Source organism: Colletotrichum fructicola, assembly GCF_000319635.2.
Source record: "Colletotrichum fructicola Nara gc5 chromosome Unknown KSG_Nara_v1_contig06, whole genome shotgun sequence".
NCBI classification, from domain to species: domain Eukaryota; kingdom Fungi; phylum Ascomycota; class Sordariomycetes; order Glomerellales; family Glomerellaceae; genus Colletotrichum; species Colletotrichum fructicola.
In genome coordinates, this window is record NW_027094056.1 from 3,260,112 (window position 1) to 3,286,896 (window position 26,785).

Genomic DNA, 26,785 nt, shown 5'->3' on the forward strand with positions numbered 1-26,785 from the left:
CTTGGCTTTTCGTATTCCCAGGAACCACGCGTCAGTCTAGACTGCGAGCCGGGTTCGTGTGTGTGTATCCGTCATGGGAACTCCCAGCTTCGCAGTCTTGGCTCAGCTCCATCATCCAGCTCGCGGAGACAGGGGGACGAACTAACTCGCGCGCATGTGGATTTGCCAAAAGACAAAGGGCAATCCGGCGTGAGCAAGGTGAGCAAGTTGGGATCTGGCGTGCTCGGATTTGCCCCGGATCGCCGACCCGACATGGCTGGGCCCGGCGCGCTTGGGAGTGCAATCTCGTGCGGGATGCCGAAAAGCTCGTACCAACGATGGAAAATCAAGAACGAGATCCATGTCGGAGAGGAGGGGAGGGGGCGTGGCACAGGTACCCGCCGAACCAACGCAACTCTAAGTGTACGCAGTACTTACATGGTACGGCTGCTACCTTAACCAGCTGGCGATGCCGAGGACATGACTAAAGTCTTGATTAGTGTGCTATGCAAGAGAAGCAGACGAGTGAAGAGGAGGAGGAAGACTGGTTGGCAGTGGTTTGTTGCCAGACTGATGATCCATGATCCGCTCCGCTCTCGCGCGCGCGCAGTTGCAGCTTGCAGTAGGCAAGGTAGCAACAACAAACTCACATCATGTTCCTGTGCCGCCGCCGCCCCTCTCATCCTCCACCCCGCCCTCTTTGTCGACCTGTCGGGAAACGGTGACCTGATGCCAAGTGCTGAAAACATTCGGTTGGCCGGTAAGGATGCTTCTCGCCTTCCCGAAAAGGGCTCTTCTTTCCGGTGCGTGTGTCTGGATTCACCGATATCGTCGGGCCCAGCTCTCGGCCCAGAACCAGGGGTCGCCCATGGCCACAGCGATTATCTGATGGACGATGACTGTCCGTGGCGTGAGGGGGGCACTTTTTCTCGCTTCGTTCGGCGGGATGGGTTAAACTACCCTCCCCCCCTGGTTCTTTTGTGGGCGAGGTCGGACTGAGTCCTGACTGAATGGCTGGCTGGAAGGAGGAGGAGGAGACACCAGCCCCCCCTTGTCGGTGGAGAAAGGGTTTAAGGTACGATTAAATGGAGCGGAGCACCGGGCACTGGACACACACAGGATCTCGACCTTGTGATGCATCTAATCTTATCAATCACATCAGTGGGAAAGCCATCGGCGAAGAGGACGGACGTTCCCTGTTTGGGCGATATTGGCGCTGCTGCCAAGAGGCACGGCGGGCCGCATGGCAGCACTTGATTGGACCGAGCGATCTGATAAACTGCACTCTGAAAATTGTTTTTATTTAATTGTATTTTTTATCCCTCGTTCCCCTCTTCGAATGTTGCGCATCTCACCACTCAAGAGTCAAGACTCACAACCCGGAACCCTGTCGCTTCTCCATGACTCCCACGCTACTCTGCAACCCGTTGCCTTTTTGCCAAGTGACGCTTATCCGATGCTGGCCCTTTGCCCACCAGTCTATTGCAGAAAAGACTGGACAAAGGAACAGAGAGGGGAGAGAGAGAGAGACGTTAGATTGAACCAGCCGGCCCCTTCGGCGGCCGAGAACTTCGTATTTGCCGCCGATGCCTGTCCCCGGTTCTCCTCTGCAATGCTGCCGAACCGCTCCTTCAAAGGTCCCTTCGGATTTTGCTGGGTCCTGTCATCCTGTGAACCTAACGGTACATTTCCAAGACTTTCCAAGAACCTGTCGCCACCTGCACCACCACCCAGACCATGCATCACCCAACGAGATTCGGCGCACTTGGCCAGAGGAGCCCACGTTCTGGGCCGCACTTCTGTAGTCCTGTGCGTGTGGACGGACGGTTCGAGCTTTTCCCTCATTGCTTTTTGAGCGTTGTCTATTCTGCACATGTGCAAAGCGGAGGTGGTTGGATCGAGGTTGGCGTGCGCCGGGCGGGAACATGTACACACACACACATGCAGCCCTCGAAGAGGCAGTCTCCGTACATCAGAAAGGTAAACTGGGCAAACCGGGTAGGCACTTGCAGCAGTAGTATAACTTGAACGCATTGCCGCCATCCGGTTCGTGTTCCCAAGGATGCACACCCCTTAATTCTTAATTTCCATCGCTCATCTCCCCGATCCCAGTCCAGTCTCTTGGTCTGAAGTTGTGGCTTTGCATCTCTTGGGGTTCTGCCGGGTATCCGACTTGCAATCGTTTTCATCGACTTATCGAAATGCACTCCTCGCTGAAGACCTTCTTGGCCCTCGGGCTGGCGTCTGTCGCCTACGCCCAGGACAATGTCATGGATGATGACATGGGGTGAGTCGGACGCCGAGGAACAGCGGTGTTAGTAACGTTGACTGACTTTGTCTCGTAGCCCTGCTGCTTTCATGTGGCCCGCCGACAGAGTATGGAGCGGCGATATGGACAACCAGGCCCCTTGCGGCTCCAAGTCTGGCGTTGAGAACAGAACCGAGTTCCCTCTTGGTGAGTTGCGATGACTTCAATCTCAACTGCTCATGTCTGACATAAACTCTGCCAGTGAACGGACAGGTTGCCCTCGTTGCTCAGGATGACTACTACAACACCAAGATCTCCATTTCCTACAAGAACGGTATGTTAACCCTAACCCCCTAACCCAGATTTTGACACTTCTTGTACAACCAACTTGTGTAAACTGCATTCTGCAACAACAACATACTTACTCGTTCCCCCAGACCCTACCTCCAACAGCGACTTTGAAACTCTCATCGAAAACCAGAGCGTCGCCGACCTGAACCCCGGCCACACCTGCGTCAACATCGCCAACCCGCCCAGCTCCGTCACCGCCGGCAGCAACGCCACCCTCCAGATCATCTACAAGGCCGACTGGGACGCCCCGCACAACCAGACCTTCTACGCCTGCGCCGACATCACCTACGTCGAGCTCGCCAACTTCAACACCCGCATCCCCTGCTTCAATGCCACCGAGCCCGGCGAGGACGACCTCAAGGCCACCGCCTCCCCGTCCGCCTCGTCCACCAACTCCGCCTCCAACAGCGGCTCCGGCTCTTCGTCCTCCGGCAGCAAGAAGCTTTCCGGCGGCGCCATCGCCGGTATCGTCATCGGTGCCGTCGCGGGCGTCGGCCTGCTCCTCGGCGCCGCGTTGTTCTTCTACCGCCGCAGCCAGCAGAAGAAGCGCAACTCCCGCCTTGCGCGCATGGAGGACAACGCGAGGAACTCGGAGCACTGGAACGCCGCCAAGGACTCAACTTCGCAGAACAGCGTCCAGCTTAACAATATCCGATGAGCAAGGCTCTCTGAGGCAAGGGGTGCGGCATGGCTTCAGGTACATAGGACTGTTGGTGATGGTGGAGGGAAGGGGTGGATGGCTGGGTTGGATGTCATGATTTATGGACTTTTGGTTGGACGATGTGTTTATGTGCGACGAGATGATATCCAGTTCTTAGTTTAGCAATGAGTTTATGGTTGATGGTTATCTGTGCTCGCCCAAGTCCAAATGTGCTCGGTGCTTCCAACGACGTATCACTCATCAGTGTGCCAATTCGATGTTTGCCAACAACCTAACAGCCACCTTACTCAAGCCATACTAAATAAGCGCTGTATCCTCAGTGGTTGACAGACAATCGACAGATGGAAGTGCTCCCGAACGGGGTTGACACTGTGCTCCGAGATACCGAGGGCCATGCCTCGGAGACCGAGATGGCTCGCCAGGCCCACAGTCTTGGTCGCAGCATCAGATAGCGAATAGCAGGTGAATCTCTCTGTTCAAATTTGACCGATTGCTGATAAATGCTATGGTAAATCACATTGCTTGGGTATGATGTTGTAAAGATCTTCTATATGCGTCTCACTCATCTCTGCCTCTGGCCAGAGGAGTTGTCTCGTCTTCTTCGACAGCGCTCTCCTTCTGGTCAGACTCCATAGAACCGTACCTAGCAAGAATTAGCATGAAAGCTTCAGTGATGGAAAAGGAGACTGATTCGTTAAACTCACCATGAAATAACGGCCAGGCCCAGGAAGGCGGCGATAACGCTGAAAAACATGGCAACATAGCCCTTGGCCGTGAATCCTTCAGGCAGGGGCCCGGCAGGCTTGTCCTCACCCTTCAGGTCAAAGACATTCTTGGTATTGCCTGCGGCGTTGCCTTTGGTGGGAACTCCACCCGCACGACACGCCTCCAGGTGTCCCTCAGGGATCTTCTGCCCCTGGAGCGCCTCGGGCGCCTCGATGATGGTGGCGACAAGACCCTGGTCCATGTGCCACTCAATATGGCAGTGGAAGAGCCACACGCCCGGGTTGTTAGCCTTGAAGCGGATCACAAAGTTGCCGTTGCCCTCGACGACGAGGGTGTCTCGGCGCATCGGGTACTTTGGGAAGCTGATGCTGCTGTCGTTTGCGTACGCGCCGGCGTCCTCGTCGGAGCGGTGGACGACTTGGAACTGGTGGCCGTGGAGGTGGAAGGGGTGCTTGCCGTCGTCCTCGTTGTTGAGGACGATCTCGATCACCTCGTTGTGCTTGAGGACCTGCGTATTGGTGTAGGTACCGTAGACGCGGGGGTCCAGGGCGTTCTTCTCTCCGACGGTGAGGGCGGTGTACAAGGACGGGACCTTGGGGGCGACGTAGGTCTTGTCGTTGAAGAAGGCGCTTGTGCATGTTAGTCATTGTACTGTCACAACATTCGACGGGAGACATACTAGTTAGCGCCGTCAACCAGATTATCCATCTTGACGGTGAAGCTGAAGGAGTAATCGACCTTGTCATAGAGCTCGCGATGGTCGACGGGTACCAGATCAACATCATCAAAAGCGGCCTCAAAATCGTCCACGGTCGCGGGCTCAGGCAGGGGCTTCTTCTCATCGTAGACGAGCCAGCCGGTGACGTTGGAGTTCTGGTCGTCGGGAATGACATCGAACAACTCCTCGTCCATGGAGCCGACGATGGCGAAGTTTTGCGATGCATCCTTCTTGGTGGTGAGAAGAACGCTGTAGCGCTGCGCCGGGGTGATGTAGAGCATGTCGGCATCGGCCTCCTCAGTCCAGACGCCGTCAACCTCAACAACACGCATCTGGTGGCCCTCGAACCAGATGTACTGAGATGCAAAGGCACCGACGTTGACCAGGCGGATGAGGTAGGTCTTGCCGGGCTGGACCTTGACCTGCAGGTTTTGGGTATCGTTCATGAGAGCCGAGTTGGGGACGGGCTCGGCGCCGGTGGGGTTCTCGACGCTGATGAGCTCCTTGATGAGATATCTCGTCGACTGGTGATACCAATCCGACAGGGTGATGACGAGTTCCTCGTCATACTTTCCCTCGTAAGGGCCCTCGGGGTCGTGGATGACAACGGGGCCACGCAGACCCTCGGGATACTGGCCATCGTTGTGGGCGTGGTACCAGTATGTGCCTGATTGATCAAACTGAGAAGATGTGTGAGCCTCATGTAATGGCTATGTGAGTGTATAAGTTGGGTCTCTCACCTTGAAATCATATGTAAGAGACTTTCCTGGAGGAATGGCGCACTGGGTGACGCCGACAGCGCCGTCCATGTAGTTTGTGCCATTTTGGAACAGACCGTGGAAGTGCAGGCTGGTGCTCTCAACACCGAGCTGGTTGTTGACGTTGAGAACGAGCCTGTCACCTTTTGTGGCCTCGATGAGTGGCAGCGGCCATTGTCCGTTAACGCCGATGGTGGGCTTGTCGAACTGGCCGTCGGGGTTGGAAGTCACCCATGTGATGTTCCAGTCGAGGTTGATGGTCTTTGCCAGGGCTGGCGTCGCGAATAGCATCAAGGCTGTGAGGCGAGCCATGAGGGGCGAACTTGGCGATGAAAAGGCCATGGCGGCCGTGAGCATCAAATTGGGGTTGCGATGTGCTGTGCTCGCTCGGTGGTGGGCGAAGTTACCAAGTCTATGACTCAAGACTCAACACAAGCTTTCAGTTGCCAGACTTTCTCTGTGTGTGTGTCTCCCTTGTGTCGGTCGCTGTCTCACCGGGCCAGACGTCGTCGTCGTCGTCGACCAGAGTGTTGGTATCCCTATTTCAAAACGTCGTGGTTCCGCAAAGGCTTCATCGAACCGGGCCGAGCACGGAGAACATGGCCTTCTTCCAGTGTGGCTGCTTTACGAATAGAGGGACCTAAAGGGAAGGGGGGAAGTCGCAAGCGAGACACACGTGAAAAAGGGTCGCCTGATGGAAAATTGCATGCGTCTTGGCGGCCTGGATCTGATAAGGGAAAGCCCCCCTCAAGAAAAGCGAAAAAGGCCCACCCCGGTGGGGTTTATCTGATCCGCCGCCGCCTGAAAATCAAACACGCAGCAGCCAGCCCACCCCTTCCGCCGGGACGAACCTGTCATCGACCTGCCAGCAGCACAACACCTAAGGTACCTTAGGTATGCTGGACAGTACTGCCGATTCGCTCCGTCTTTGACGCTAGCCGACATCGCTGGACACCCCGGTCCTCGAAAAAGCGAGGAAAAACCTTTCGGTCTCCGCGCCCGTCGCCCGTCACGCGACAGACATTGGCCGACAATCCTTCACGCTGGTTGGGACGGGATTGTTCCAGCGTGAAATTTCACAGTGAGAGCCCTGTATCCATCGGCATCCATCCACCCTGGCCACCACACGCATTTCGAAAAGAGCCGCCCCGGCCGCTGTCGCAGCATCTAATCCATCTGCATCTCCGCTCTGCCCTGTGCTGTGCTCTGCTGTGGTGACTGTCGCATCCATCATCCCTCGTCGAGCCTCTCTCTTCTTTCGATATACCGCAGCCGAGAAGCCTGTCGTCTGCGATGCTTCCACAGTCTCTCGCGCCGTAGTAGACACTCCCCTCCCTCGTCGAGTCAAGCCTGCCCAGAACCAACAGCGCAGCTAGAGCCCCCTTAAGTTCCAGCCGCCCGAACTCTCTCAGCTGACGCTCAGCCGCCGCGCGCCTAGCACCACCACCATTCGCCCCCAGTCGCCACCACTCATCCACCATCTGCAATCTTCAGCCTTACCCATAGAGCATCTCAAAACAACACAAGATGGAGGACCTATTTTCACTGCCCAGTAAGCTTGATGAGACGACTCTCATTCAGACATAATCGCTGACCCCCTCAGTCTTCTTCATCACCTTCCGCGAGTCCCTTGAGACCGCCATCATCGTCTCGGTTCTGCTCGCCTTCATCAAGCGCACCTTGGCAACTCAAGATGACCCCGTGCTCTATCAAAAGATGGTGCAGCAGGTGACTTCGTCCCATCTTTTTCACGAGAACCTCCAAATCTGACATGCACAGGTCTGGTTCGGCACCGTCGCCGGCCTGCTGACGTGCGTTCTCATCGCCGTTGCCATCATCAGCGGAATCCACAGCCTCGGCGCGGAGCAGTTCGCCGCCGCCGAGAGCATCTGGGAGGGCGTCTTCTCCCTCGGCGCCTCCCTCATCATCACCGCCATGGGCGCCGTGCTCCTCCGTGTGACGAAGCTCCAGGACAAGTGGCGTGCGAAGCTGTCCAAGGCTCTCAATGCTACCGAGAGCCACTCCGGCCCCTGGGGTGAGCGACTCAAGTATCTCGGCGAGAAGTACGCCCTGTTCCTGCTGCCTTTCATCACGGTCCTGCGAGAGGGCTTTGAGGGTGTCTTGTTCATTGTCGGTGTTGGTGTGAGCATTCCCGCCGGCGCCATTGCTCTCTCCTCGGTCCTCGGACTCGCTCTCGGTGCCTTTGTTGGTTACTTCATCTACAAGTGAGTTTGCCTCGTCACAACTCTAGCCATAATGATGCCCGTGCTGACTCCCCATTCAGGGGCTCCAAAACGGCACCCATCCAGCTCTTCCTCATCGTTTCGACCTGCTTCTTGTACCTCATTGCTGCTGGCCTCTTCTCCAAGGGTGTCTGGCACTTTGAGCAGAACGAGTGGAACAAGATTGTCGGCGGTGACGCCGCAGAGCTGGGCTCCGGGCCTGGCTCCTACGACATTCGCAGGAGTGTTTGGCACGTAAACGTAAGATGGTTCCTTACAGCCTCCTCCCGAATCAACATACTAACGCATAACAGTGCTGCAACCCCGACCTCAACGGCGGCGGCTTCTGGGGAATCTTCAACGCCGTACTCGGCTGGCAAAACTCCGCCACGGTCGGCTCCGTCGTCTCCTACAACCTTTACTGGGTCGCCGTCGCGACGGGCTTCTTCGCCATGATCTGCAACGAGAAGGGCTACTGGCCCTTTGCGAAGAAGGACAAGCACGTGGAGCACGAGGGCGACGACCAAGAGCCTCTCCTCAGCAGGCCCGCGAGGTAAGATCAAGCAGTGCCGTCCTCCTGAATTCCCCGAGAAAGGCGCCTACCTGGAAACAACCTGGATCAGTGCGCCTTGTGATCTTCATTGGAAGAGGAGTACATTCTCCCAGAGGCGAACAATTATTTGGATCATGTCGCGGGATGAAGACCGAAGACGCCTTAATGAAGAAAGAATGAAAATAGCATATCTTGTACATACGACTCATGTACATCAGCATACTCAATTTGATTGCATATACCTGACCTGCTTTATAGAATGTTGTCATTTGGGTTTGGTGATGCTCCCTCCGGTTCATCGTCCAAAAGACAGAAAATGGCATGACCTTGGTCACATCTTCAACCAAGCCCAGCGTGAGGCCTCACTTCTTCGCAGGCCGCCCGTAATATTGCAATTTCTTTCCACCCTATTATTGGACGAGACCACAGGAGGGCCTCCGTTTCTAGTGTACTGTATCAAAACAATCCGTTCCGGAGGTATGAGTTCGGTTTCCGAGCACGACCCCTACTTCTTCGCCGATCACTGCATTAAATCATCTCGCCACATGATCTTTCTCAATGATAACCACTCCCGAGCCTCATCATGGCTGCTTGCTGCTAGCCAGATGATGCAGATCCGCCTCCTCGCCAACCCGGAATCCCTGCTCGGTCGCCGACGTGGCTTTGCGCTCCGCGCCAGCTGTCCCGCTGCCCGCAGCAGGCGACGACGACGACGACGAAGATTTGTTCAGGATCTCATCCACCCGCGACGACAACCCCGATTTCGCGTTTGCGGCGTCGATGCTCTCGCCGATGTTGCGGTCAACCGCCGAACCATGGGTATCCTTGGTCTCGTCGATGGTGTTTCTGTGACGTGTCAGCCCTCGATGCGATAACGGCCGAAACTTTCACACAAAATTCAATTTCTATCCTGCAAAGAGAATTTGAAGAGCTGATTGGAATATCGCTTACTGCGCTTGGCCGTGCTGGTTTGCGTCCAGAGGTGTTTGGTCGACTCCGCGGTCGCTGGCGTGGCTACCAGGCGCAGGGTTGTTCGGAGCTGTACCAGACATGTTTATTACTGGCGAAGTGATGATAATATTAGGTGAGATATTTGTATGATTGTGGAGAACTGTTACAATTGAATGCAATTGAGGATAAAGATCCAATAGTAAAGTGAAATAGCTTCGCCCAGTCTCCCTTATGTGGCCTTTGGTGGAAGTCTCATCATTGCTACGTCATGAACATTCGGTGGAGGCCGGTCCGCTGCTGAAACACACGCGACCCTACCGCGTTCGAGTGATTCTGTTCGTCTAAGCTGGCTGAGGTAAGATGTGAGTGCTCATGAGGCAAGAGGCTTTGTTGATCAGCCGATTTTGCCACTTCAGTTTCGACAGTGTCCAACACACTGTAGACCAAATGTTCAAAGATGTTGATGGAGTCAATTTACTACCAATATGTGAGATATGATCCAGGCACATTTCATAGATTTCTCTAGCTGCGGGTTGTTCTTTTTGAGTACAGGAGCCTAGCTGAATCGGACTCACTTTGGCTGTCTTCTGTAAGTTGCAACTCCACAACAGAAATAAGGAACCTGCTCGATATCTCATCCACTCAAACCGTTCATGGTATCAAGGGAAGATGGTTGCGTCCAATTGGTATTTCCGAGATTGCAGTTAAGAAATTACAGGCCGACCAGGAGTCATGGTGCCATGAATGAAGTAGGTCACGACACAACGAACAAAACAAAGGCAATCGTGAAACAGTCATTTTCAAAGACAATTGAACACCGCTGTATTTTATGTCCTATACATTCTGTATCGTATATACTCCGTAAATTCATACACATGAATGGCCAAAATCAAGTGGTTTCATCCGCTCAGTGCAACGGGGCGTGCTGCAACCCGCGCAGAGAGATGCTAGCCCTCACCGTCGCACCCGATCCAACGTCAAAGGCATCCGCCTTGATCATGCCAGGGGCCTCAAGAATGTCGGAGAAGGGGATCTCGATGGCTCCCGTCTCGTCGGTCTTGTTCATCAGCGCAAGCTTGAAGCTTGACGCGTTGTTGACCATATCCAGCGTCACCGGGATCCTGAACGCGGTGTCGAAGTTGGGGTTGAAGATGTCCATGCCGGGGCTGTACGACTTGATCGGCGTCTGGAACTCGCTCGCGCCCCACGTCACCTTCACGCTGGGGTTCAAGTCGCTGCGGTTACCCTCGAGCCCGAGAGCGCTGGCGATAAGCACCGTCGCGAGTCCGCAGATCTGGCCCTCGCCCTGGCTCTCGGCGGCCTTGAGTGCATCAACTTCAGGTACGAAGTTGAAGAATTGGGCGTGGAGGACGATCTTCGAGCCGGTTGGTTCGCCGTTGTGGATCAGCTCCAGCTCGTGAGTACCGCCTTCCAGCAGAATATCCTTGACCGTGGTGGACGCAAGGCCAATATCATCGTCGCCCACGAGGTCATCGTCATCAACGTCGATAGCGATGACCTGTTCGAAATCCGTGATGAGGAAGTCGTGCGTCTCGTTCCAGACTGGGTTGTGGTCGTTCTTCACAGTCTTGGTGCGCCACATCTCCTCGGCGCCGACGCTCACCTGGCAGAAACAGTCGGGGATGTCCTTGATGATCTTGTCCAGCAGCCTCTTGGCGCCGCTCTTCTTGGGTCCGTTGATCTCGGTCGCCTTGTCGACGGTCAGGCGCAGCACGCCGAGGTGGGGCTGGTATGCCTTGAACCAGTCCAGGTTGCCGTCGAGCTTCACCAGGTAGCGGTTGGGGAGGACGGCCATGGAGGCGATGATGTTGAGGATGACCTTGCGGACGGCCTTCTCGATCAGGAAGCAGTCGGCGATGTTCGCGGCGTGAGCAAAGTCGAGCTTCAGGGTTGGGGGGTTGATGAAGGCAACTTGAGCCGCACCAATCTGAAATCATGTTAGTGTATGCTCCTGACGGCAGATGGACGAAAATGTATTACCAGAGGAATAATGTCGGTCAACGGCGAGAGCAGCACGGAAAGTCTGCCGTGGATGTGAACCTTCTCAATGCCCTGTCGAAATTTAGTCATGCAAATCTTCATCGTAAGTTTGTCGAGCATCTTACCAACTTGGGCACCATCTTGCCCTCCAGATCAATATCACACTGTCCATCCCAGTCGAGGTCCATGTCAAGCTTAATGCCCTCATTGTCGGTCTTGTGCACATCCACTTGAGAGAATCTCATTGGCACATTTCCCAGATCAATCTTGACGAAACGCAGGGTTGACAGAGGACCAGGCAACATTGAGGCGAGCATTGGCTCAACAATCTCCTTTGTCATTCGGCCGGCGGCGATGTTGATATGCGGCCACATTTGGTCCACAATATCATTTAGGAATCCTGGATGAAGTTAGCCAGAGTTCATCGTTCCAACATTAGCCAGTTGAGCAGATGAGTATCTTACCGGCCGATTCGGCGCCCCCCGACGCCTTCAGTCTCTCAACAAGTGGTGTCGCCATTGTCGCCATGATGAAATGGTGTATGAAAATGTGTCTACTGAAAGATGAGGTCGAGAATGTAGTACTGGAGCCTCAATGAAGAAGAGTGAAATACGACGTTGGAAATAAGAATGTGGGGCACCCCGACTTTTGAAGAGGAGGCAAGAAGAACCGATCATGGAGTCCAACCTTGGAAAACACGAAGACATCAGCATGTTTTTGATGCCAAGTAGCCCGCGGGGACGGTCGTCATTCCTTGGCAGAGGGAGCGAATTGACGTCACTTGGCAAAACATGACCCCCCTTGTGCCTCTTCTGCGCGGCGAAATCCCTCTCCCATTGGGGCCCTGAGTGTTTGGGAGGCGGTATAAACATTTGGAGTTCAAACTTCCAATAGGCGTGTGTACGCCAAGCAGGGGCGCGACGCGGTGCGGATTCGCTGCTAAACAAGTTTTTTGGGCGGCGATACACGAACCTACGTAGCCTAAATTGCAGCACCAGTTTGACCAGTTTCGGTTAACTGCGGCCCGCAGGTGGCCACTTAGCCCCTACCACGTAGATTGTTGTAGTTTCAGCTGGCTGACACACCGCTTGTTGACCCTCACATATTCCATCGACAACAAGGGGACGGGACCTGTTTGCATGCCAAGAACGATGACAAGTTGTCTTACCATTCTGCAACAAATTGCACCGCCTTTGCGCCGCTGTCGTATGAGGGGATGTTGTAGAAACACAAAAGAAAAGAGGCAAAGCCCCGAGAGCATGTCTCACTTACCGTCGATACAACATTTGTTTGGAAAAGTCGCAATGTCAGACAAGTACAAGTGTGATCACTCGAGCATGTTGGGGGGAAACGACGCGTTTCGATAACAACCCCGCGTCAGATAGCAGATGCGGGCACCTCGACCCAACCCCGCCTGCGTGAGGACTTTCTCCACAGATATCTGCACATCTAGGGCCACTTTCAACCTATCAACCTCCATTTTCTCACCTTCAATCTATAAAAGTGGGAGAATGTTTCTATTTTATCCCTCTCTTGCTGATCAGACCGATATGCGTGATTGGGCTTGAGGATTACGCGGAGGGTCGGGGAAAGAAAACCAAACAAGACCCAGTGGTAACCTCACGTGGCGAAGACCGAGTGATAAAATGATAACGAAATAAGGGCGCGCGGTTGAGCAAAACTCTGTGTGTCTTCTACTTGGTCCAAAGTACGATGGGAAGATGAAAACTTTTAGCAGGATTCGAAGTAAGGGATCATATTCAAATGTTCATCAACGGGCACCTTTGGTCTTTCAAAAATCTGCAATAAGTTGTGCGGATTGGCAGAAGTTCTTTAGAAGACAGACGGACATGTTGAAATGCGATTTTACTTAAGAGCTCTGAGTCGCTTGCTCACATATCAACCAGTCAAGCAATGAAAGAAGAGAGTTTTCTCTTATCATCACGTCAAATATTCCAGCAGTTATTACATGAATAACAGAGCACAGCCTAATGCTTCTCAGAAACGGTACTCGCTGACGTACTGACAGTATTATCAATTGAACCTGTTCAGTGATTTTTCAAGGAGTCAAGGAGCCACCAGACTCTATTTTACAATGGCTGATATCATGAGATATAGTCCATAGACCCAAGGCGAGTGTCAGCTGATGGGTGACTGATGGCTCAAAGAAATGAAATTCGAGTTGTATTCAAACATGATTTCTCATTCGGCAATGCTCAATTTTGGATGACAGCTATCACACAGAGTTCTGGCTCCTGGGGGGGTTCTTGTAGGACTAATTGTTAACTATTGTTAACTTGCCCACCAACAACAGCAACAGACCAAGTCAAAACATCTCGCAATCACCTAAAATCCTCAATTGTGCTTGCATGTAATTTCGTTTCCCCAATACTTTGCGGAGAAGAGAACACCATTCCTGAACGTTCGGAAAATGAGAAGCCAATAAGTTCACCAAAATCATGTTTTCGTCAAAATTTTGCGTCCTACGAAGCAGCCTAATTGTCGAAGATCCATAACGATAGGATCACAAGCTAAAAGTCGCAGCGCGAATTTGGTATGACGTTGAGCTGATTGGACGGGATAACTGAACGGGCCGGTTGATGCAGTCTATGCATGAGCAACTAGAATCGATGGTCAAACGACGATATGGGTCGACTTAGTTTCGGAGAAGAAAAAGCAACGATAGATTAATCAATAAAGGGGTCTAGAATGTAGATCATGAGTATCGACGGAGTCTTCGCCTTTGCCTGATAGGTGCAGAGTTGCGCCTCGTCAATTGCCCCATAGGTTGCCGAGAGACTACCCCGGCGATATGCTAGTTTATTTTCGGGACTTGCATTTAGTCACTCTAGTCTGCATCAAGTCCTGCAGTGATGTTGGATTGAATCCAGGTACTCCTTGCAGAGAGAAGGTTTGCTGCAACCGCGAACGCTTCGGCAAAACGGTCTTTGCGAGCAGGTGTTGATACATTAAATGATTTGGTACTGATGCTTAAAGTCGGCAAGAACGGCACCATAGATAGGATACTTGAGGCACTCGGTTTCGCTCGCATTCAGCAATTTCATCCGTCGGCATTCAAGGTTGGCTCAGGAAATTTCCCTAAGGTCACTTGAGGAACTTATGTCGAAAGTTTCTCCTTTCACTGCCGATCCGCAAGAAATTTGCCCCTTCGAGAAGAATAAGAAGTTCCTAATCACGGAAGCCAAGAGTCATGTATGGGGATCCCAAGATCACCGCCCCCTTACCGGAAAATACGCAGCGAAGGAGCCGTCCGATCTTCGAGTCAGTTCAGACGAACATGAGACATCAGATAAACGCTCCCGCCGAGCCAACACATATGGCGGCAATCAATAGCAGACGGATAGGAGGACTTGCCCGCAGCCCGAACGGGTCGCCCCAGACTGTTCATCCCTCATGCGCCGGTTTCCACTATTTTTATTCTCGACTCAAAACCTTGTCATGGATGGTGGGAGTTGGCAAAAGTGATGAGCCCCGTTCACATATTAAAACCTCCAAAGTCTAAATCGTCAACTCCGGAACACTCGGGCCACAAAGTCTCCCCCTTTCTCTCGGCACCAATCACTCGGGATAGCATAGAGTCGTATAACTCCACAAACAATATCACGATTATGAGGGCGATCGGTCTTCGCGAGGCCGGGATGGGGCTGCTTGCAGATATTGGATCGAAAGTCAGTTCTGTCCGCGGAACTTTCGGTTCAGAACTCGCGAAGATAAATAAGGCTGCCAGTCCGCCGTATTACTCGTGTTGATAGGAGTCCCAGAAGCTGTTTGTCACCGCTCTCCCAGTCACTCTTTTGATTCAATCCGAACACAGACATTCGTTTCAATAAACCATCTCAAGATGAAGAGCTTCAGCACCATTGTCCTTGCGGCTGCTGCCGCCACCGGCGTCATGTCCGCTGCTGTCAAGCAGCCCCAGCCCATTGAGCAGCGTACCACCGGGGCCGACCTCAAGTTGGCCGGTTCCGTCATGAACTCCGCCGCTTTCGACGCCTTCAAGAACACCGAGGTCAAGGTCGCCCCCAACGTCTTGAACTCGCGCCAGGAGGCCGAGCCTGACCCAAACCGTAACGAGACCAACCCCGACGTTGTCTTCTTGCTTCAGTGCGCTGACGCTGTGAGTCCATTAGAATCTTGATTCGTGTCTTTGGATGATTGCTTATTAAAGTTCAGGGCTTCCGTGGTGACTGCCTCGTCTTTGGTGCCCCCCCTGGTTCTTGTGGTAAGTGATGGCGCGATCCCCGGCGAGGTGACATATGCTGATGATTGATTCGCAGTCTCTTTCTTTGACTTCAACGGCCCCAACTCCACTGAGGTTAGCGACCGCTTCAACGACAAGGTTACCTCCTTGTCTACCAACACTGGTGGAAAGTGCCAGTTTTACAAGTACGTCGGCTGCTTTCATCTACCGTATCATTGGATGCTAACAAGAATGTCAACAGGTTCAAGGGCTGCGACAACAAGGGCGACGACCGCGGTCTCACTTCTTCCTACAACTACAACCTGGCCGTTGCTCTGCCTGATGACCCTCGCACTGTTGAGTACGACAACGAGATCACCTCCTGGAGGTGCTAAATCAGTAGCCTCGTACATGAATAGACGAGAGCTCCGGTCTTACAGTAAGCCGAAGGGGGACGTCGGAGATGTTTAGGGATAGTTGAGCACTCAGATAGCAAACAATATACTGGGGCACCGCCATTGGGCGAATCATCATTGTCATGTCTAAATTGTGTTAATTCGACCAAACCCAGACCCCGCATACTTGTTGTCAAGTGGACTTGGATTGCAAGTGAACATACTTCAGAACTAGCGCATCATCATGAACTCAGACGGACCTAAATATGAGCATAGCCTTGGCGAATTCACCGTCGTTCATGGCTCGTCTTCATGTTCATGTAGCCCAGATACCTTACAAAGAGGTAATTATTATTTGATATTTGAACCTACAGCAACTGCGTGTCATACATGGTATATTTCGTCCGGATAGTATGTGCGATGTGAAGGTCTAAATGCATCATGTAGTCGTAAATGCACCGGAAAACTCACGATAGCTCATCTATCATTTGATGAACCGTTTGTGATAAAGCATCGAGAAGACCAAAGCGACGCCGATAGATCGATTCGGCGTGCAACAGAGGCCTCTGAAGCATGTAACTAGGAAATGTTAGCTTCATGCTTCAAATTTGGGCAAGAAACTTACTCACAGTCATATTAATGGCCTTCTCCAACTCATTCTGATGTGCAATGATTTGACGAGGCACATATAATCCACAACCAGGGAGAATCCAGGCTCACAGAACAAACTTTAAGCAACATTCTACTTCCGAGAGAATGCAATACTGCTTCTTTTCACCGTATCGGAGCGTATCGATTGGGAAGACGAATCAAGCGGACTTGGCTTCTTTCGAGCCATTATCTGATATAGGCACATGTCAAACCAGCCTTCAGAATTCAGCCGATATGCGAGGATAAATTAATTCGCAGTCCAGACACAGTTGGATCAAATGTAAGCTCTCCTACTCCGCATATCATATTGCAGCATCCGCTTCCCAGCTCAAAGAGGAGTCTTGCAGCTCAATTTCACCTAAATTCAAGCTGCGTGTCATTTGTGACTTCTCTGGTTCCGGGTAAAGAGGTATATTGACGTGTAAACCCCGCACCAGATCGAATGCGTCTACGGAGAGACTGGGCCGGATATGTCCTACAAATCCAGTTCTACAAAGCGTTGGCACAGGTAAGTATTGGACGATGCTTCCTTTGTACGAGCGCAGGGAAGCTTGGCACAAATATAAATTAGGTGCTCGACTTCGACCTCTAATACCTGGTAAACTGCACTTCCACCGTAAGGCCCCACAAAGGGTTCAACCACATATTTCACAATGCAGAACATTTCAGTCGTGATCCTCTTCTTCAGCCTTTTAGCTTGGTCTTTCCCTTAATCCAACTATCGCAATACGTGTTACTGATGTGGGCTAGGGGCGTTTTTGGCCAGATTACGCTGACTCCCTCCACGATTGACCGAACGAGAACGACCACAGTCACAAAGACAATCACTCAAATCTCTGTCAGTCTCACTACCTCAATAATGACAACCGCCACTACTTCGACTGCGACCGTAACTGCTCCCATTACCTACCGCGAGACAACCACCGTAGTGGCCACGAAGACTGCGACAACAACTCAAACGACCACTCAGACGACCACAGTGCCGTGCTCCTTAGTCAACTGCCCCAAGATCACTTCGACGGGCACGATTTGCAAGAGCTGCTTCGTAGCGCAGTGTACGACGACTTCCACCGTCACCAGATCATGTGGTTGCTCGAGCGCTCTTGCTACGACGACTGTCGATTTTGGATGTGAGCAGCCTGATGTGTGCAACAGAATTGGGTGCAGAACTGTGTACGCTGTGGCTACTCCGGTTTGCTAGACAAACTAATGAAAAAGAAACGATAAGTTTCATGATGGCTTGGTGTGGCTTGCGAGACTGTGTGGTTCGGATTTGGCGCAGGTAACGGGTGTAGCCAATGCGTCATCATGAGCCACATGTGAAAACGATGCCTTTGGCACATTGTGTAGTCTTCAAATGCCAAGCATCTTCTCAAATAAAGGGCCACGTGAGCGACGGTAGTTACGCATCGTCACAACCTGTCCGATCTAGCTGTGACCATCTGACGTGAGAATTCAGGAAATGGAGGAAGGCAAAGTATCACCGGAGAATAACATGGCAAAAGTATAAAATGAATAACAATGTAAAAAGGCTGAATTCGATCTCAGGGAATCGAGCCTTTGAAAGTCGTTGCGTGCTTTGCACAAGATCCCTAGTTCGCGACCTGCTGCTGAACTAAAGACGGCCCCGAGTCTGAGCTCCGCGAACTCGACAGACTCACGAATCCCAGCTCTTTATCAAGGTACAACTAAAGGTAGGTGTGATGAGAAGGACACTTGTGTGGGCGGTGAGAGATCGATCCTACGTTGCCTTACCTAGGGAAGGAGCTGCACCAACCCGTGCCTGCCTCCCGGCGTACCTACCTTACCTCATCTGCCTTATCTGATCAAGGCAGGCGCCGCGTCTTCTCCCAGTTTCTTCTCGGAGAAAATAGTCACCCCGCTTAAAATATTTTTACCGCCCAGTTTCTGTCGTCCAACCTTCATCCGCCAGCATCACAGGCACCCTCTCTCTTCAACATCACCACCCAATGGGTTTCCAACCATTGTTGGCTTATCTGCTATCGATATTCGTCATGACAGGGTAAGTGGATTTGAAACATGTCGCTGCAGAGAATTCCATCAATGTTTTGTGTCCCCGGCGGTACATTGCTGACCACACATCCAGCCTTTTTCGAGCACTTTGCGACACAGACCGGAGTCGTCAGGAACGCTCTGCGAAGTCGACCGAAGTCACTTCCTACCAACTCTGCGATACCGCCCGGAGTCACCCTGATGGAACTCTGCAAAGTGGACCGGAGATGTTGCGAGCAAGATCTGCGAGATCCTTCGCCAATTGGCCTTGGGCAAGCGGACGACTTGTCTCGTTAGCATGGCTTGGAGATGTACTTGTAATTGGTGATGGCACTATCATGAAAAGGCCCTGCTCTTCGAGAGTGGCAATGTTGACGGATGATACACGCCCTGTGAACTTTCATGCTGCGGTCCGGCGAGCGAGAAGAGCTAAACACTCTGTCTCAATCGCGCCACATTTGTGGTAAGGGCGGGACAGATGAGAGCATCATCAGTATTTTCATGTCTGCGGCAAGGCAAATATGATGGAATGAAAACTCGAGGTTGTCTTGGTCTTCCTGCCCTGCTCTTCACGAGTGGTAACGCTGACGGCTGGTACACGCCATGGGGCCTTCTTGCTGCGCTCCGAAATGGCTTCGCGAAGAGCGATCGACTGTTCCTGCCCGGGAGGGTGGTAAAGGGTGACAGAAGTCGGTACTCCAGTGCTACCAGGCCCGCGGCGCGGCAGGGAACCGGGACCATTCCTTCGGGGGTGGTAAGCCATTCGCCAACTCTCTTGTGTCATGGACCTGATGCTAACTCACGAGCAAACGAAATTACTCTAGAAAATCGGCGAAGGACAGACTTAGTGCAGGTTGGTGGGAGGTTGAACGGCCGGCTTCCGTGATGGAGATGCAGTTGACTTGGTAGACCGGACCGGGACTGGAGTTGGAAAATACGGGTCGATTGGGAAATCAGCGGGAAGGTGTTGCAAACGGCAATTTGCCCTCTCGCGTACCGCACTTTCCTCTGACGAAGTGATCCTCACTCATGCGATGGCGCGATCGGCTGCAGCTCTTTTCGGAGATTGTGGGTTCTGGCGTGAACCGTTGGAGCGCCCAACGGAGTGGAACAGAAATGCACATGCAGGGCAAGCAAACAAGGTCCCAATCCATTAATTCACCGACATACTGCCTCGGGCCGTGCTTCCGCGGGCTGCGTTCTATGACCTCACAGCGATGTTACTGAGCTCTTGGTGCTGATTTGATTTTCGTCCAGCATCCTACCTTATTTTGCGCGATCGGTGCCTCGGTTTGTCCCGAATTGACATAAAAAGTGGCATCGGCTCATGATATTGCGACGGCCCAACACCAACCTAGAAGCCATCTAAGCTGCCAAGGTGGAGCTCGTGGCAACGGCCTACGCGCCCAAGTCTGTGGAGAAAACAGAAAGGGTAAACACCTCGATTTCTTGGGTCCGCAAAATCATGTCGTGCGGGACGAGCTAGTTTGTCGGTGAAATGGTCGCTCAAGAGGGACCACTAAGCCCTTAGCTCTTGGGAAATGAGGTCAACGCTTCTGCGGTTTGATGGCATCAAAATTCAGTTGTCTCGATGATTGACGCGGTTAGCCGAAATCGCGGGGGCGGGGATGAATTGGGGATCGTCAGGTTCACCTTGACAACAACCCCGGCTCTCCCCTCATGATTCCCCGCATTTGTCGGTGCCATCAACACCGAGCGCGTTTGTCCGGATGCTACGCTGATTCCAGGGCTACACACCGGACGAACATGGGTTCTCGAGGGCGCACAGGGGTTACTTTGCGACGTTTAAAAAGAAGAGAGACGCTGTCAAATCTAGAATAAGCTTGAGACGGCTTTTGAGTGGTATTGCCAATTGGTCTGTTGCGTTGCATCCGATTCGGTTATCACGATGAGATTCGGATTGAAAGCCGGTGGCCTTTTGTGGCTCGCGGCCTCGCTTTGCGGGTCTGGCCGTGCTTTGGCTCAGGAAGACGTTGACTGGCCGATCCACGACAATGGCCTCAATGAAGTCGTCCAATGGTGAGACTTGCCGAAGATGTTTCATCGAAACAGGTACTGATGCAGGGACATGCAGGGATCACCACAGCTACATCGTCAATGGCGAGAGACTCTTTGTCTTCTCAGGTGAAGTACGGCCTCCTCCATCGCAGTTCCTCATGATGATGATACTGACGGCTTCCAGTTCCACTACTGGCGTATCCCGGTGCCGGAACTTTGGAGAGACCTTCTTGAGAAGATCAAGGCGGCAGGGTAAGAGCGTACTGGACTGACACACCCAACCCACACTAACAATTGGCGACAGCTTCAATGCCTTCTCCATCTACAACCACTGGGGCTACCATAACCCGTCCCCTGGGGTCTTGGACTTCGAGACCGGCGCCCACAACTTCACATCCATCATGACCGTCGCTAAGGAGGTCGGCATCTACCTGATTATTCGCCCTGGCCCCTACGTCAACGCCGAGACCAACGCCGGAGGATTCCCTCTCTGGGCCACAACCGGCGAGTACGGTTCTCTGAGAAACGACGACTCGAGGTACACCGAGGCATGGACTCCTTTCTGGGCCGAGATCTCCAAGATCATCAAGCCGCACTTGATCACCAATGGCGGAAATGTCATCATGTTCCAAATTGAGAACGAGCTCAATGGACAGTGGAAGGATATCCCCAACCGCGTCCTCAACCCGCCCATTGCGAACTACATGCAGCTACTCCAAGATAGCGCACGGGAAAACGGCATCGATGTGCCTTTGTCGCACAATGCTCCCAACATGCGAGGATACTCTTGGTCCAAGGACTTCTCCAACGCGACTGGAAATGTCGACGTTGTGGGCGTGGACAGCTATCCGTCTTGCTGGAGCTGCAACTTGAGCGAGTGCACCGGTACAAATGGACAGTACATCCCGTACTTGACCCAGAACTACTACGACTACTTCACGGTTCAGTCCCCGTCCCAGCCAAACTTCTTGCCAGAGTTCCAGGGAGGCTCTTACAACCCATGGGGTGGACCGGAGGGCGGCTGCCCAGGCGACATCGGTGTTGACTTTGCCAATATCTTCTACCGCGATCTCATCTACCAGAGAGTCACTGCAATCTCCCTGTACATGATGTTCGGCGGTACCAACTGGGGTTGGCTTGCTTGTCCTGTCGTCGGTAGGCACACTCTGCTTCCCAGCTGTTATTGATTGACTGACACACTGCCAGCCTCCAGCTACGATTACTCCTCCCCGGTATCCGAGAACAGAATTATCGGAAGCAAGTTCTACGAAACCAAGCTTTTGACCCTTTTCACGAGAGCGGCGAAGGACCTGACAAAGACGGAGAGAGTCGGAAATAGCACATCATACTCGAGTAACGCAGCCATCACCGTCGCCGAGCTGCGAAACGTAGACAATGACGCCGCCTTCTACGTCGCGCGCCACGCATATTCCCCTTCCAACACCAATGAGGCATTCAAACTCTCGGTCAACACGTCAGAGGGTGCCCTCACTATTCCTCAACACGGAAACTCCATCGCAATCAACGGACATTCGGCCAAGGTCATTGTCACCGATTTTACCTTTGGCGAGAAGAAGCTGCTTTACTCCACTGCCGAGGTTCTCAGCTACATCATCGTCGACGGCAAGGAGGTCATTGCTCTTTGGCTTCCCGAGGGTGAGGCCGGCGAGTTCGTGGTCAGCGGTACCACTTCTGCTGAGCTTGTTGGAGATGGAAACGTCGGCGATTTCCAGACCTTCGCAGGAGAGAGCAACGTCACCGTTGCATACACCCAGAAGAAGGGTATCACCATCGTCGATCTTGGAGATGGCTCTCGTGCTGTTTTGCTGGACCGCACTACAGCTTACCTTTTCTGGGTCCCGACTCTCGACAATGACGTCTTGGCCCCTGCCAAAAAGACCGTCTTTGTTCAAGGACCTTATCTTGTTCGTTCGGCTTCCTTCAACGAGACGGGTCGCAGCTTGGCTCTTTATGGAGACGCTGACAAGGAGACCACTGTCACTGTTTTTGCTTCTGAGTCCATCTGCGGTATTACTTGGAACGGCAAGAAGCTCGAGATTGCTTCGAGGGAGGGCAATGTCTTCACCGTGAAGATCGAGGGCCCTGCCGAATTCAGTCTTCCAGCTCTTGGACCGTGGAAGGTCCACGATAGCTTGCCTGAGATCGCTACTGACTATACGCCCACTTCTGACTCGTGGGTTGGTACGTAATACCTTACTTCTGATCACTCTTCCAAGTGCTGATACGTTACAGTTGCCGATAAGACCAACACTTCCAATACGGTCAAGCCTGCCTCGAACAACCCCGTGCTCTACGTCGACGAGTATGAAATTCACGTCGGAAACCACATCTACCGCGCTACCTTCCCAACCAGCGAAAACCCTCCTACCGGCGTGTTCCTGAACCTCACCGGAGGACTCGCCTTCGGCTACTCCGTCTGGCTGAACTCGGAGTACATCGGCTCCTACCTGGGTCTTTCCTACCTCGGTGCTGATGCCAGCGAGTTCTCTTTTGAGAACGCCACTTTGGCAAAGGAGGGCGACAACATTCTTGTCGTCGTTATGGACAACTCCGGTCACGACCTTCGCGAGGCTGCCCTTGCCCCCCGTGGTATCACCAACGCAACTCTCCTCGGCCCCGACGCCTCTACGTACAAGTTTTCCGAATGGAAGATTGCTGGAACAGCAGGCCGCAACGACCTCATCGATACTGTCCGTGGCCCGATCAACGAGGGTGGTCTCTACGCCGAGCGCATTGGTGCAGCCCTTCCCGGCTTCCCCGACGAGGACTGGGAAACCCTCAGCTCTTCCAACGAGACACTCTCCGTGCCCGATGCCGGTATCAAGATCTTCCGAACCGTCGTTCCCCTGGACGTTCCTGCCGGCCTTGACGTTTCCATCTCCTTCCGCCTTACCGCTTCGTCTAATGATACATTTGCGCCGACACAAGAGGGATACAGCAACCAGCTCCGTGCGCTGCTGTTCGTCAATGGCTACCAGTACGGCCGGTTCAACCCGTACATCGGCAACCAGATTCACTACCCTGTGCCGACCGGCATCCTCAACTACAACGGCGACAACACCATCGCAGTCACTATCTGGAGTCAGTCGTCTCAGGGCGCCGAGTTGAAGATTGAATGGCAGGCGGATTACGTGCACACTTCAAGCTTCGATATGAGCTTCGATAGCGAGGCGCTGCGGCCTGGCTGGGATGAGAGCCGTCTCCAGTATGCTTAGGGACGCCTGGAGGTGCAAGATTCACGAGTGTGAAATTTTTTCGTCTTTGCGTATGTAGAAATATTCAAATTGGATGAAAAGTCGCAGTTCCCCACGTGGTTGTATCGTCGGGGCCGTCAAGGTGAATGTCTAAAAAGTGGGAGTTCAAATTTTGCTTGTTTTCGCATCTGAGATCACCACAATTCCTTTTTTTTTGCCCCGACGTTCGTACAACGGTTGGGATCAACATTCAAGCATTTCGTCATCAAATGACCTTTATCTTCCCGATTTGATGGCTCACTGCCTCGGCGTCAGTCGTCAACATGGCTTCCGAAATGCTGGCCACGACGGAACCCAAGTTCGAGCACTTCAACAGACTTCCAGCCGAGCTGCGCCAGATGATCTGGCTCTACGCCCTCGATGAGGCAGGTAATATGGTAACATGCCTTCCTGCCGCCGACCCCAACCTATACCAGCGCAAGAATCCCGCCGCATCAGCAGTCAACCGCGAGAGCAGAGCAGCCTTCCTCCGAGTGTACGAGCCCATTCACGATACTTCCAACTTGGTTCCCGAGCACGCTCCCGCCTGCGCCTATCTGAACCCACGCATCGACAGCCTCTTGCTTGGCGACTACGGTGTCCCAGGTTTAACAGGTTACGCGCCGGTGTGCCCTCCGAGACTGAGCGAGCCGCACGCCAAGATGATACGCGAGGTCCGTCTACAGCAGCGCGATCTGAAAGTGTTCTCAATCAACAGGGGCGTCGGGGCCTGGACGCAAATAGCTTGCACACTGCACACAGGGCCCGCGGGTCTGGTTCACGAATGCCATCTTCGTGTTGCGGATCTGATTTACCCGAACCTGGACACCATCTGGATCACGAGCAGCTACAGCCGCATCTTCTTTCCTCAGAATTACCCTGGCTGGAACCGAGGGCTGACGTTTCGGTACTGCGTACGCTCTGGCGAAGTCTACGTGCAGCGGATCAGGCAGGAGGACTACGAAGAGGGCCTGCGCGTCTACAGAACACCACAAGATCCTGCGCTTTTGTCAGTTGTCCGCGTCGACATCGTTCGAGACGGAGGCTTCGGTGGAGGTGGCGAGGGATGGCATCGGATTAATGTGATTGGGCGCTATCACGACTTGAACGCGGTTTGGGAGTTCATTGTTCATTACATCGATTGTCGACTAAGTCACCTGGCGTGATCATATGAAAGCAGTTGAGCAGCCCTCGACGGTTACCGACGCTTCACAAACTTGGCCGCCGGTTGCAACATCACTTGTCGGTCCTCGCCTGGTCAAAAGGGCAACGTCCATTGCCTTCGAGGTGGATATCAAGCAGGGAAAACATTCAGATAGCACTTAGTGTATTGAGCTACCAAATCATAGGCCTCCTGTGGGCGTCGGAAGAATCATCCTGTACCGTTCCTTCCAATCTTGAGTGTACCAAATCCGCCTGTCCAATCGCCTCCCAAGACAAAACCCTGCCTTCCCAAGATGTACATCATGTGTGCGAGCAAGAGTGTGCCGAGCAAGTCTGTAGAATTTGTTAGAATGTTTCATCAGTGTGCTGTTGCCCTGGGTAGCATACCTTTAAGAAGACTAGATCTAGTTGCGGACGAGACGCTTCAGAAGGTACTCCGCAGAGAATGTCCAGACGAACTGAACCGGCTCGGAGGCCTTGTCGAAGGCGGCAGCATGAGTGTCGCCGTTGTTGATTGTCTGCCACTCAGTGGTCTCGTGGACGAGATCGGGCTTGCGGTCGAAGAGGACCTCGACCTTGAAGACATCATCGCCGGACAGGTGACGTTGAGTTCGCTCATCGATGATGGCATCCTCAGGGATGGCGCCCTGGGAGACGAGAACGGTGTTGGTCTCGACGTGGTAGATGAACTTGAAGTCGGTGTAGCCGTTAAGCTCCTCGACGATGGAGGGAGCGACACTCTCACTGGTGATGGTGACGCGCTCGAGGTTCTTGTAGATGAGGCGGGTCACGTCGATCTCGACGGCAGGCATGGTAGGGTCGAACTCGAAAGAGGTGTAGCCAACCACGGGGGGGACATCGAAGTAATGAAGCCAGACGCGCTTGAGGCCGGTGATGAGAGAGTGCGACTTGGGCGGCTCGATCAGGTTCCACTCGCCGGAGACGGTCTCATATCCAAGATAGAGGACGTCTAGGTGAGGGTTGATGTAAACCCAGTCGGGCTCCTCTTCAGACCCGATCAGTACGAAGGGAAAGATGGAGTCGTAAAGCCGAAAGGCATGGATGCTGAAGACCCGACGGCTCTCCTTGCAAATGCGGGTGAGGATGCTCTGCTTACGAGGGGCATTGAGGTCGCGGCGAGGCGCGACACCGACAAGACGACCGATATTCGCCTCGTTAAATATTTGGCGGCGAATCGACTCGGGAAGGGCGTCGAAGAGGAAGACGCGGTGGCCAACGTTGTTCGCCGCCATGTTGTGTGAGGTTGTTGGTGGTGATGTAGAAGAGGAGAGGAAATGTGAAAGTTGGGAGGTATGGGGGAAAGTAGGAAGAGAACAACTTTCTGCTCCTCCCATCCCCAGGTTTTATTCTGTGTCTGTCCTGCTGAGTCGTTGAGGGTTGTCTGTCCGAAAGGGTCTGCTTGCTCTCGTGCTGCTATGGTTGCTATGGTTGCTGATGTGGATGTGCTCTTCAAGGCAGGAGGCGTGGGTTTCTGTCGATATCACCATCAATACCAGGGGCTCTCGCTGTTTTGGTTCTTCAGCATGAAATCTCTGCACATGAAATGTTTTGACCAAACATCAAGTGCACCTTCACCGACAGGACACTACTTGGAGAATTACGCTTGGGTTCTTGAGTATCTCAAAGGCATCACCAGAAAGGGGAAACTTGGAGCATCAGAGCAATTTTCAAAAGATGATTGAAAAACCTTGCGTATAAGACGATAGGTGATAGGTTCCCGATCAATCTAATAAAGAATGTCTGTCACTGGAGGAGAAAGAGAATTGAGAGAGCAAGGAAAGTAAATAATAAAGGGGTAAATGCTGTAAGGCTTTAACCTCTGCGGCAAAGATTGCTCTTTCTCTTTCAGACTCACAATCATCTCAAAGAAGGGTGAAGAAGCAGGTAGCGATCTGTGAA

The 26,785-nt window shown here is 53.0% G+C and overlaps 10 protein-coding genes across 10 annotated transcripts; 6 read left to right on the forward strand and 4 right to left on the reverse strand.

The window, feature by feature from the left end:
- Positions 1-2,180: 2,180 nt before the first annotated feature.
- Positions 2,181-3,236, forward strand: CGGC5_v011170 (uncharacterized protein; the record flags this gene model as incomplete). The annotated part of the gene is made up of 4 exons (XM_032028734.1): positions 2,181-2,266; positions 2,325-2,434; positions 2,490-2,561; positions 2,665-3,236. 4 exons carry the CDS (start codon positions 2,181-2,183, stop codon positions 3,234-3,236), a joined length of 840 nt encoding a protein of 279 aa, XP_031891601.1.
- A 561-nt stretch (positions 3,237-3,797) lies between these two features.
- Positions 3,798-5,783, reverse strand: fetC-0 (Iron transport multicopper oxidase fetC; the record flags this gene model as incomplete). Its single annotated transcript, XM_032028733.1, has 4 exons — positions 3,798-3,882; positions 3,944-4,594; positions 4,645-5,363; positions 5,424-5,783. 4 exons carry the CDS (start codon positions 5,781-5,783, stop codon positions 3,798-3,800), a joined length of 1,815 nt encoding a protein of 604 aa, XP_031891602.1.
- Positions 5,784-6,968: 1,185 nt separating this feature from the next.
- ftrA-1 (High affinity iron permease ftrA) lies at positions 6,969-8,541 on the forward strand (the record flags this gene model as incomplete). Its single annotated transcript, XM_032028732.1, has 6 exons — positions 6,969-6,993; positions 7,045-7,169; positions 7,221-7,666; positions 7,726-7,924; positions 7,978-8,216; positions 8,475-8,541. 6 exons carry the CDS (start codon positions 6,969-6,971, stop codon positions 8,539-8,541), a joined length of 1,101 nt encoding a protein of 366 aa, XP_031891603.1.
- Positions 8,542-8,797: 256 nt separating this feature from the next.
- On the reverse strand, positions 8,798-9,268 carry CGGC5_v011173 (uncharacterized protein; the record flags this gene model as incomplete). The annotated part of the gene is made up of 2 exons (XM_032028731.1): positions 8,798-9,062; positions 9,168-9,268. 2 exons carry the CDS (start codon positions 9,266-9,268, stop codon positions 8,798-8,800), a joined length of 366 nt encoding a protein of 121 aa, XP_031891604.1.
- An 806-nt stretch (positions 9,269-10,074) lies between these two features.
- Positions 10,075-11,696, reverse strand: Esyt2 (Extended synaptotagmin-2; the record flags this gene model as incomplete). The annotated part of the gene is made up of 4 exons (XM_032028729.1): positions 10,075-11,115; positions 11,169-11,240; positions 11,294-11,568; positions 11,633-11,696. 4 exons carry the CDS (start codon positions 11,694-11,696, stop codon positions 10,075-10,077), a joined length of 1,452 nt encoding a protein of 483 aa, XP_031891340.1.
- A 3,334-nt stretch (positions 11,697-15,030) lies between these two features.
- On the forward strand, positions 15,031-15,764 carry CGGC5_v011175 (uncharacterized protein; the record flags this gene model as incomplete). Its single annotated transcript, XM_032028727.1, has 4 exons — positions 15,031-15,306; positions 15,363-15,411; positions 15,467-15,575; positions 15,632-15,764. 4 exons carry the CDS (start codon positions 15,031-15,033, stop codon positions 15,762-15,764), a joined length of 567 nt encoding a protein of 188 aa, XP_031891338.1.
- Positions 15,765-17,068: 1,304 nt separating this feature from the next.
- CGGC5_v011176 (uncharacterized protein) lies at positions 17,069-18,630 on the forward strand (the record flags this gene model as incomplete). Its single annotated transcript, XM_032028726.2, has 6 exons — positions 17,069-17,115; positions 17,166-17,588; positions 17,644-17,697; positions 18,012-18,109; positions 18,251-18,438; positions 18,523-18,630. 6 exons carry the CDS (start codon positions 17,069-17,071, stop codon positions 18,628-18,630), a joined length of 918 nt encoding a protein of 305 aa, XP_031891348.2.
- A 1,707-nt stretch (positions 18,631-20,337) lies between these two features.
- On the forward strand, positions 20,338-23,683 carry lacB-0 (putative beta-galactosidase B; the record flags this gene model as incomplete). Its single annotated transcript, XM_032028724.1, has 6 exons — positions 20,338-20,468; positions 20,524-20,578; positions 20,632-20,699; positions 20,752-21,602; positions 21,654-22,649; positions 22,701-23,683. The coding sequence occupies 6 exons, from the start codon at positions 20,338-20,340 to the stop codon at positions 23,681-23,683; spliced, it is 3,084 nt and encodes a 1,027-aa protein (XP_031891346.1).
- Positions 23,684-23,985: 302 nt separating this feature from the next.
- Positions 23,986-24,867, forward strand: CGGC5_v011178 (uncharacterized protein; the record flags this gene model as incomplete). Its single annotated transcript, XM_032028723.1, has 1 exon — positions 23,986-24,867. The coding sequence occupies one exon, from the start codon at positions 23,986-23,988 to the stop codon at positions 24,865-24,867; it is 882 nt and encodes a 293-aa protein (XP_031891345.1).
- A 402-nt stretch (positions 24,868-25,269) lies between these two features.
- On the reverse strand, positions 25,270-26,118 carry CGGC5_v011179 (uncharacterized protein; the record flags this gene model as incomplete). The annotated part of the gene is made up of 1 exon (XM_032028722.1): positions 25,270-26,118. The coding sequence occupies one exon, from the start codon at positions 26,116-26,118 to the stop codon at positions 25,270-25,272; it is 849 nt and encodes a 282-aa protein (XP_031891344.1).
- Between the last annotated feature and the right edge of the window lie 667 nt (positions 26,119-26,785).